At 39.9% G+C, this 11,560-nt stretch overlaps 1 protein-coding gene across 1 annotated transcript; it reads left to right on the top strand.

Moving 5' to 3' along the window:
• On the top strand, nt 1-8,889 carry LOC310796841 (cathepsin Z; the record flags this gene model as incomplete). The annotated part of the gene is made up of 6 exons (XM_083659071.1): nt 1-131; nt 1,650-1,813; nt 3,448-3,627; nt 4,576-4,726; nt 7,458-7,623; nt 7,855-8,889. 6 exons carry the CDS (start codon nt 1-3, stop codon nt 7,966-7,968), a joined length of 906 nt encoding a protein of 301 aa, XP_083515197.1. The 3' UTR covers nt 7,969-8,889.
• Between the last annotated feature and the right edge of the window lie 2,671 nt (nt 8,890-11,560).

Genomic DNA, 11,560 nt, shown 5'->3' with positions numbered 1-11,560 from the left:
ATGGCGTCGTTAGTAACTAGATCACTGTTGTTATTATTTTATGCTCAAATCACGGGGAGCAGCGGCGGCACGAGCGGACTGTCTGGGCCGTGCTACAAACCCATCAGAGACAACAGACCGGACAGTGTGAGGTAGTTCAAGAGGAAATCTGTTACAAGCTCAGTGACAGCTCAGTGATTTGACTTGCTTACTGTCTGCGGAAGAAATGTACCAAGAGACTACGTTAGAATAAGTTTAGAGATGTGTTTCCAAATAGGTAAAAACTGCTAAACGCCAAAAATGATTTCTAGGCTACATGAAAATTACATTAATTCGAGATTATGTTGGACACTGGAAAGACATTTATTTCCTGTGCAATGTTTTTGAAAACATTTAACGCTATCTGCAACTATCCAGCATATTTTCATAGCCTATAATAGATATACCAGATAGATAGATAGATAGATAGATAGATAGATAGATAGATAGATAGATAGATAGATAGATAGATAGATAGATAATTAGATAGATAGATAGAATCTATCTATCTAATTATCTATCTATCTATCATAGATAGATAGATAGATAGATGATAGATAGATAGATAGATATAAACAAACAAACAAACAGATAGATGGAAACAGAACAGACAGAGGGAGACAGAGAGATAGATAGTAAAGAAAGAAAGAAAAGAGAGAAAAAAAGGAAGAAGACAAGGAGTATCCTGGCAGATAGCTCCCATCCTTCATTCAGCCAGTTTGAGTCCCTCTGGCAACTAAAAAGTCCTTAATCCCAAGTGCCAATTATCCTTAACTCTACAAAGTGACCAACAACATTTAAACCACTGACATTGACATGTAGGCTAGTCTTACTAACTGCCTGCCGGCTTCTTATGTATGTTGTTTGTGTTGTTTGTGTGTGTGTGTGTGTGTGTGTGGGGGGGGGGGGGGGTATCAATCAATTTGATATGTTCCATTGTATTTGATATATCCATGTAGCCTACAATTTTAAAGGCTTTGGTGAAAGTTGAACAGTAACTTCAACGCACTTACACCACTTTGGCTAGAAGCCCTCGCTATAAGATAACATAACATTGTAATATTCCTATCGACAGGTTGTTCTACTTGACTTTATAGTAACCTTATTTTATTTATATCTATATCTAATGTAATCGAAATTACATATATGTATGAGTCTACTGTAATATTCCTATGGAAACTCAACCCTGTAATATTTGTATGCAGCTCCATTTGTCATAGGATTACTATAGTGGCAGTAGTGGCCCAACGGTTAGAGAAGCGAGCTTGTGATCATCGGTTCAATCCCCGGGACTGGCAGGAAAAATCTGGGTGTGGAAAGTGAAAAGGCAATGCTTGCCCCTCCCTCATTACCACCACTGAGGTGCCCTTGAGCAAGGCCCTTAACCCCAATCGTTCCAGTGGAGCTGATCAGTGGCCAGCACATCAGACTGTGGTTGTACTGTTCAGCTTGACGTTCCAGGTATGAAAGTGTGTGTGAATGTGAACAGGGCGCTCCTGAAAAAGAGAGCATTGATCTCAATAAATAAAGGTAAAAAAGAAAAAGTTCCTTCTCCTAAGGGACGATTTGGCTGATGTTTTTACCTCAAAGTAGCCGTAATGATTTATCTTTTTCCTCTATATTCTCCTAAGGACGTATCCCAGGCCTCACGAATATGTGAACGTGTCGGACCTTCCTCTGTCCTGGGACTGGAGGAACATCGATGGGAAGAACTATGTGAGCGTCACACGGAACCAACACATCCCCCAGTACTGTGGATCCTGCTGGGCCATGGGAGCCACCAGCGCATTGGCAGGTTACTATGGAGACAGAGGGATGAGGGGAGGGATGATAGATAGATAGATACATTTAGATATGTTTATCTACAGAAACGGGGAGTGGGAGAGCGAGAGATGGTGGTTGTCAAAATCTTAGTATAAGACAATGATTCCCAACCAGGGGTACGTGTACCCCTAGGGGTACTTGAGCAGCTTGCAGGGGGTACTTGGAAAGATTTGAGATTACAATTTACTTCCAAAATGATTTAAATATATATATGGCATTCCAAGTCATTTCATAAGCCCAATATTAAAATGGTACGTCCGCGCTTTAACTATTCCCCCTGGCAAGTGTCAACTGCTATGCTGATAAATGGTTCAAAAACATTCAGTTGCTGTCGCTCCAGAAACAGGTTTGGGGGGCCTGGTGACAAAAGGGAAAAAAAGGCCAAGCCCAAACACCAGCAGTTCAGTGAAACAAATATTTTGTATGGATTTACTTGTTTGTCTGCATTTCAACTAAAAGTTAAACAACAAATTTAGGAGAATCATCAACACGCATGAGTGAGGGGGTACTATTGGCATGGAAAAACAGCTTAAGGGGTACATATGACATAAAAGGTTGGGAACCACTGGTATAAGATACCAGAAGCCTGTTATAGTGAGTTGAACTGTACAGAAAACAAAGATGGAATCTAAAAAAAGTATACATTTTAAGGAAATAATTAAAAAAAATCTAAATACTGTATATGAATGCTAAACGATGAATAAGCATACATTTGTGGGACGTACTGTACATATTTGGCTGGGATGCCCCTTAATGGCTTGGTGCCATCTAGTCTGAAAAGGTATATTATCCAAATGGAAGGCCTTAAAAAGTATTAAAATGTCTTAAATATGTAATTATAGGTCTTGTGTTTGTTTCACCAGTGTGCTGCATGTCCTCTTAGAATAATAAACAACAACAGTGTTAAGAGAACTGCTTTATTTAACACAGCTGGGATGTTCATGTCCCACACTGTCTCTGCCTATACCAGTATAATAACATTATTGTTACCTGTCTGTGCCTATACCAGTATAACATTATTGTTACCTGTCTGTGCCTATACCAGTATAACATTATTGTTACCTGTCTGTGCCTATACCAGTATAATAACATTATTGTTACCTGTCTGTGCCTATACCAGTATAACATTATTGTTACCTGTCTGTGCCTATACCAGTATAACATTATTGTTACCTGTCTGTGCCTACACCAGTATAATAACATTATTGTTACCTGTCTGTGCCTATATCAGTATAATAACATTATTGTTACCTGTCTCTGCCTATACCAGTATAATAACATTGTTACCTGTCTGTGCCTATACCAGTATAACATTATTGTTACCTGTCTGTGCCTATACCAGTATAATAACATTATTGTTACCTGTCTGTGCCTATACCAGTATAACATTATTGTTACCTGTCTGTGCCTATACCAGTATAACATTATTGTTACCTGTCTGTGCCTACACCAGTATAATAACATTATTGTTACCTGTCTGTGCCTATATCAGTATAATAACATTATTGTTACCTGTCTCTGCCTATACCAGTATAATAACATTGTTACCTGTCTGTGCCTATACCAGTATAATAACATTATTGTTACCTGATGCTTTTGTCCAAGACCGCATCAACGTTAAGCGTGGCGGGGCGTGGCCGTCGGCCTACCTGTCAGTCCAGAACGTCATTGACTGCGGCGGGGCGGGGTCCTGTTTCGGAGGAGATCACCTGAGAGTCTACGCCTACGCTCACCAGAGAGGCATTCCTGACGAGACCTGCAACAACTACCAGGCCAAAAACCAAAGTAAACCACTTACATCCTCCTCATTTAATGGGATTGTTATTGTGTTTTTATTCTGGTCACAGTGTCCTCTGCTCTGTTGAGTTGTATTCCAAAGTGCGACAGATGAAAATGTAGAGGATCAAGTCTCCAGAAATGTCATTTTGTCAACTAAAGACTTGAGTTTCCTAAAATCATCTAGATCTTTTTTCAATAGTCCTTCCTTATGCAACAAAACTCATCCTCTATTGTGATTTTATGTGGAGATTTACTTAATCTTTTGATACTTTATAGACAGGTTCAACTCGACAACATAAACATTCTAAATATTACTTAATCTTTTGATACTTTATAGACAGGTTCAACTCGACAACATAAACATTCTAAATATCCCCCAGCTTACTTGCTGTTGCAGTGTTTGCTAGTACATTGCCAGGACATAAGCTAGGTTCCAAACTGTTCCCCAGCACACACAAAAATGTGTGAAAACAGTCTATACACACTCGTAGCCTTGAGGAAACAGCACTTCGATTGTGACTTGCTCATGTATTTCGACATATTTCCTTTTGAAACAGGGATCATAACAGCCAGAGATGGACTGTTCAAAAAGTTAAAAAATGTTTTGTGCATAATCTTGATCACGTCACTTTGAAAGTTGTGAAGTTGCAGATTTTTGTGATGTATGATTCATTGGTTGAAATGTTTATGTACATCTACTGATACACTATGAAATAACCATTAAAAATACACAAACACACAAAGTAAGTGATGGGAATTTGATATATATAAAAAAGAAAAGAAAAAAAAAATGTTATTTTTGGAGGCGTTTATTATAAACAGGTGTAGGTTATGAGGTGGCCGAATTGGCAAACAAGGTGAAAAGGTAATTTATCATTTCATGGTGATTTTACTCATATTAAATATGATAAATAACCAACAAACAAACAAATATGTGTCTTTACTGGTCTGCAGAGTGTGAGCTGTTCAACCAGTGTGGCACCTGCTCCTTCTTTGATTCCTGCGCTGTTGTGCAGAACTACACACTATGGAAAGTGGGTGACTATGGAGAAGTTTCAGGAAGGGACCGGATGAAAGCCGAGATTTACACCAACGGGCCTATCAGGTAGTGTCAGTCACCTTTCTCTCATCCTTTTTTAATTCTCTATCCAGCGAGTGAGTGAAGAGCAGATTTGCCCAAACACTCTCTAAAGCCACAACATTTCACAGAGTGCCAGAAAGAAAAGTCTTCATCACAGGGAAACCTTTATTTAAGCCTTTTTCAAACCTCAGAGGAAACTTCAACGGCACTGAATGTAATCTTACTCCATTCAGCGCCTCTGCTGGTCTTTAAAAAGCCTGATAAAGTCCCAAATCATCCCAATTTAAGGCTGTAGTGTAGGAAGTAAAATGTCTTAAAATGTCTTAAATAATCAGTCACAAGAGGTTTTCTGTTTTTCACCATGTATTAGATTTCTTTGTGCTATGTTTCCACTCTCAAGAGTAACACAGAAGAGGGTACACAATATTAATCCTGTCTGCTTTGGACTTCATGTCCGTCAACAGTTAATTCCTCACTGTCCTTTTCTTATTCTTCACATTTAGAGCTTGTGAACTTTCATTAGCTATGTTCGTTCAGAAATAGTCTGTTGGGAGCATCCGGTATAGTGCAGCGGTGGATTCCCTGCCTACCAAAACGAGGGTTGTAGGTTCGAGCCCCACGTGTTACCTCCGGCTTGGTCGGGTGTCCATACAGGCACAATTGGCCGTGTCTGCGGGTGGGAAGTGCGTGTCCTGGTCGCTGCACTAGCGCCTCCTCTGGTCGCTTGCGGTGCCTGTTCGGGGGGAGGGGAACTTGGGGGAATAGCGTGATCCTCCCACACACTACATCCTGCTGGTGAAACTCCTCTCTGTCAGGTGAAAAGATGCGGCTGGTGACTGCAGATGTATTGGAGGAAGCATGTGTTCTTAAAGTGGGTCCAGTGGCTCTCAAAGTGGGGTCCGGTGACCCCTAGGGGTCCTTGAGGGGGTTCCAGAGGGTCCCCAGCAAAAAGGGGAATAATCACACAACGACAGAATGTAACTAATGACTATTTTAGTCATGGTTTCATATACTTTCTGTAATAAAACATCTAATAGCAAAAATCATATCAGATGGGAGACCCTGGGACAAAATCTTATCAAATGGGAGCCAGTGGTCTAATTTGTACCAGTTTAGGGGTCCTTGGTGTGAAGAAGTTTGAGAACCACTGTGCTAAGTGAAATACCTATTCTATAACCCCATTCCCTTTCCCCCGTAAGCTCCAACATGCTACTTCCGGACTCATTCCTGCGGTGCTCTATGGCAGTTGTGTGTAGTGGAGGGGTTCTGCAGGCTCTTTTGGGGTATTTAGAATATAGACTACCTACTTGATCAGGTGGGACACACAATATCCCTATGTCTTAATTAGGGGACCTATGCTGAGGAGATGACTCTGGGCCCCCATCCACTTTCCTCTCCATCCCCAAATCACCGTTATTCTGTCTGTGACAAACTAACATCTACAGTAGCCTATGTCGACCCACACATCCACAACTCAAACAACTCCACATCTTCACGGACACATCCTTGATTGATATGGGGTAGGCTATAGTATAAGTAGTAGGCTACAGCCCACTGTGATAGAGCTCACCAGCTGTCCTAACCCAACTTTCACCAGCAGCTCAGAAACTGCCTAGGGAGGGCAATTTTGTTTTAGTCTGCACGGGGAAAACTGAGCCAAATGTTATTGCTTGTTCCAGTTTGTCTCAAATAACACAGCAGTTGCTGTCAGTGTTGGGCAAGTTACTTTCAAAATGTAATATACTACATATTACTAGTTACTGTCATTTGAAAGTAATAAATTACTTTACAATATTACTTTCTGTGTAGAGTAACTCCTTACTTATTACACTACCTTTGCATTACTTTCACCACCAACAACAGCAGCAGCAGCAGAATGACATTGCCGCCCCGGAACCATCCCGAAAAATTATTTCAACCGCCTTGAAATCAGTGTAAACAATCCAAAATTCTAAATGATATTCTTTTCCTTTGTTATTGTCATCTATAGTGGTTATTTGCATAAAAACACACAGTTTGATTAGGAAATGATTGTATCTTTTTAAATATGTGCTTTGATTTAATCAAATGTAACTCAATTTGTAACTTGAGTTACTTGACAAAGTAACTGGTATAATATTACTGAAATCCTATAAGTAATAAGTTATATTACTGAGTTACTGCTAAAAGTAATATATTACATGTAATATGTTACTTTTGTAATGAGTTACCCCCAACACTGGTTGCTGTATCATCTTTTTGAGGGAATTGTATATGTTTGCAGTTTTGCAGATTTCAACCAAACCTCGTTTGAAAACCAGAGCAGTAGTGAAATAAGTCTACAACTCTCCCCAGATCAGCAGAGGGGGGTGAAGCAATGACTAGCTAGGACAGGAATTGGCCAAGTACAAAGAAAATAAGAAAGTCTGCTGGTTTTGACAGCTTTGTGTTTTTATTTTGGTTTTAAATTTGTCTTTACCTATCCTGGGTAAACCCAGCCTCCACGAGATGTACGATCAGTCATGAAGAAACTTACGCTACAGGCATATAGCCTGTGACGGCTAGTCTTTACATACCAGGTTGCATTAAAAAAAAAGTCTTAAATTTGGCTCACTGAAACCTGCAGATTCCTTGTATCATATTCTTGAGGCTGATTTAATCTGTGATGATTTTAAGTGCCGTTTCAAAGATCCTTGAAAACGTCAAACACCACGGTACAGTAATGTGTTAAACACAGCCAGTAAGAAGACTTGAGAGGTCCTGCTCTGTGTTCCAGTTGCGGGGTGATGGCCACAGCTGGCCTGGAGGCGTATTCTGGAGGGATCTTTGCAGAGTTTCACCCCCTCTCTTTGATGAACCACATCATATCGGTGGCCGGCTGGGGCGAGGCGGAGGACGGGACCGAGTACTGGATCGTCAGGAACTCCTGGGGAGAGTTTTGGGTGGGTGTCTGTCTCTGAATGCAGCCTTGCACACACCATACCCAGACAGCCGTTCTTTGCCTCAGTCTGGCATAACTCTTTTTATAGCTTTATGCTTTCTAAGTCATGCATTCACTGTCTGTCATCCGTTTAGTTCAGGTCCTGTTCACACAGACAACTGCTTTTATGATTTCTTTTACAGAAATTGCTTATCTTATATGCATAATAAATAGTATCTCTTTTTGTTTGCAGGGAGAACATGGATGGGCGAGAATAGTCACCAGTGCCTATAAGGGAGGAAAAGGCAATTGGTACAACCTGGCTATTGAGAAGAGCTGTGCATTTGGGGATCCTGTTGTAACGTAGAAGGCCAATAAAACCAAAGAAAGGCTTAGGGATCGGCTTCATTTTGATGTCTGCCTAGAGTTTTCACCTGTAATGAAGGCATTCATTTTCCCCTAATTTATGGGAACACACAGGTCCAGACCCCTGGGAGACCGTATCTGTTAAAAAGTTGCACCAGTCCAGACATTGCAAATCCATATTGTGAAAAAAACAGGCTTGTCCATACCAGTAAATCATATCTGAGCCCCAAACAGCATTGAACAAAAGCACTCCTGGACAAATGACTCGTTTCTGAATCAGAGACATCAATTTAACCTACAAATTGGTTTCTGTTTATGATGCTCATAGTCACTTCTAGAAAAACACAGTTAGTGGGGCAGCTTAGCTAAAAATCCCATAACAATTGTGCATTTTGCATTAAAGAAAGGGGAAAACAGTTCAACAGCAGCATGGATAAGCTCATTCAGGAGGTGTTCACTGCGGAGGTAGTCTACAGTATAACTGGCTCGGCACGTAACTCTACATATCATTCATTGTTATCATTGATAACTGAGCAATGTTGTTGGATGAGTTTCTGAGAAGGTGTGAGGCAGAAGGCACCGGTCCTTCCAAACAAAACTCAGATTCCAAACAAGCACAGTCAACATAAGCAGCCTAGCTGGTATTAGATTTGTCTCATGTTCTGGCTCCTTTCCAGCTCTCACATTTTGCATTCAAACTGAGCAGAAATGGGTGATATTTTAATTAAATACTTGTGTATTTTGTCACTTGTATTTTACTGGACAGAAAAAAATAAGATGTAATTTGTAACAAGATACTTTCAGAGCTTGAATTTGTGTATTTTAAAATAAATACATAGTTTATTTTATGTCATTTTATGCTCAAATTGATACATTTATATTCCCATTGTTAAACTGGAATTAAAAAAAATGCAATGTGTCACTTTTTTTTTTACTCTGCCTCTGATTGGCTTGGCTTACCCTCATAACCATGTGAAGCAGAAGTCCTCTCTGCAAATGAAACTGTTTATCTACTCTGCAATGCAAAGTGAACTTGTTTGATTAACTAAGATGTGGAGGGCCACATATAGTAAATTTTGAGAGACAAGCCGTCGGTCTGCCGCGGGCTGCAATTGGCCCCCAGGCCGGAGTTTGGGCATGCATGCAGTACACAAACAATATAGAGTATGGGCAAAGTAATTGCTGACATTGGGGTTATTGAGAGGTCATAAAGCACATAGGAAGTTTCACAAAGCACATTGTCACTCTGGCTGGGCACATGACATTTAATAAGGTACACATGGTCAGGGAGTAGACATGTCCATACAATGACACAAGTAGAAGCAATGACAATAGTGCAGGGGGGGGGGAATGACTGATCCAGCTATCTATACGAATTTCATAATGATTCCCCTGCTCAATTTACAAACATGATGATGGTTTGTGGCAGGCAAGACATTATTTCATTAGTTAACTGCCATGGTTCCTGAAAACCTTTTGTGGTGCAATAAATAATGTTGCCTCCTAAAATCAAAGTTGGAGGAGTTATCGCTTTGGTTGTTGTATTTATGTGCGCAGCATGTTAAATAAAGACTGTGAGAACTGACATGGTGGATGTGAAGTTGTTTAAAGCGGACCTACTATGCTTTTTCTGGATTATAGTTATTATACTGTTATGATGTCAGATATGCTAAACATGGTCAAAGTTCCCAAACTTGAGGTTAACATACATTTATGTAGAAATGCTGCCGATAAATCAAAAGACCTCACAGAAGGCGATTAACAGCTGAACTGAGAGATAGTTGTGTTGAAAAACATCTAAAACTGAAATGGAAGGACTGCAGTGTGTTAGGGGGTACACAAAGGAGAATACTGTCTTACAGAGGACTAAAGAGAGGATTTACCATCAGAGCGCTAAAGAAACCAGAAAATTTCACATTTAAAGCTGGAATCAGAGAATTAGGACTTTTTTTCTTTAAAAAAATGGCTCAAAATGATTTAATAGGCTACTAATATTGGGGCTCTTTCTCAGTCTTAGAATGTAGAATGTAAAAACGCATTTGTAATTAATTAGCCTACATTTCTCCGACCAGTATTTTGTATAGCTGATAAATGTTTGAGCAAGTAGGCTATTTGTGATTTGTATCAAAATACTTTTTGGTGTATTTTTGCCCATCTCTGGCAGAGGAATCTGCTGCTGTAGCCTACTCACTCACACACACACACACACACACACACGCACGCACGCACGCACGCACGCACACACACACACACACACACACACACACACACACACACACAGATGCCATTATTTCTGACTGTGACAGATCAGAAGAGACATTTATTGTTAGGCTATATAGGCTAGTTGCCATCTACTACAGACTCCTTAGGCGTAGCCTACGTTATTGATAATATTGATGAAAAAAGGCTATTAAAGCCTTTTTATGTAGGTAGGGATTAGTAGGCTACTGATAATCCCTCGAATCCCCCCACCTCCCGCCTCTCTCTCTCTCGCACACACACACACACACACACACACACACACACACACACACACACACACACACACACACACACACACACACACACACACACACACACACACACACACACACACACACACACACACACACCGCCGCAACCACTAATCTGATGAATGCCTCAAATTAAACGAATAGAGAAGCTGCGTCAAGCCTACCACAGTCCGCGAGAAAAATAGCGGATGATATGTGAGTTTCCCATCAAAATAAAAGAGTAGCTAGAATCTTCTACTTTTTTGGGAGGTGGGTGGGATCATGTGCTGGGGTGGACAGAGTAGCCTAAAATCACGTTGCCTATCATAGCCTACTCAATGAAAGTATTAGATTATCGTGAAACTATCAAATTGATAGCCAGCCTAGATTAAATGGATTGTGTCAAGTCAAATTATTTCAGTCAGGTTCCAATACCCTATCAAACTGAATAAGAGACCTATAGCTATTTCTTAAATCTCATTCATTTCTATGTAGGTCTACCTATTACTGCCTACTATAATATATTTTTTTAATCGCCTAGACCTACTACCTCAAAACTGCAGGTCTAATAAATTGGCTTAGACAGGCAGATTCTGTCTATAATTCGTTTATTTCTTTAATTTTAAATGTGACCTAACCACCGAGTTGAATTCCATGAGAGAACTTTGCTTAGCCTACTTGACCAATAGCCAGTGTTGGGCTAGTTACTTTCAAAATGTAATATACTACATATTACTAGTTACTTTCATTTGAAAGTAATGTTACTTTACAATATTACCGTCTGTGTATAGTAACTTGTTACTTATTACACCACTTTTGCATTACTTTCACCAAAACAACCACAGAAGGACATCGCTGCCCTGGAACCATCCTGAAAAATATCAACCGCATTGAAGTCAGTTGAAACAATCCAAAATTCGAAATGTTATTCTTTTCCTTTGTTATTGTCATCTGTAGTGGTTATTTGCATAAAAACAGACAGTTTGATTAGGAAATGATTCTATCTTTATTTAAATATGTCCTTTGATTTTTTTTTTAACTAAATTCTACTTGAGTTACTTGACAAAGTAACTGGTATAATATTACTGAAATCCTATAAGT

Source organism: Poromitra crassiceps (assembly GCF_964638095.1).
Source record: "Poromitra crassiceps genome assembly, chromosome: 23".
Taxonomy (NCBI): Eukaryota; Metazoa; Chordata; class Actinopteri; order Beryciformes; family Melamphaidae; genus Poromitra; species Poromitra crassiceps.
The sequence above is the reverse complement of the archived record's forward strand: the minus strand, read 5'-3'. Positions and strand labels throughout refer to the sequence as shown.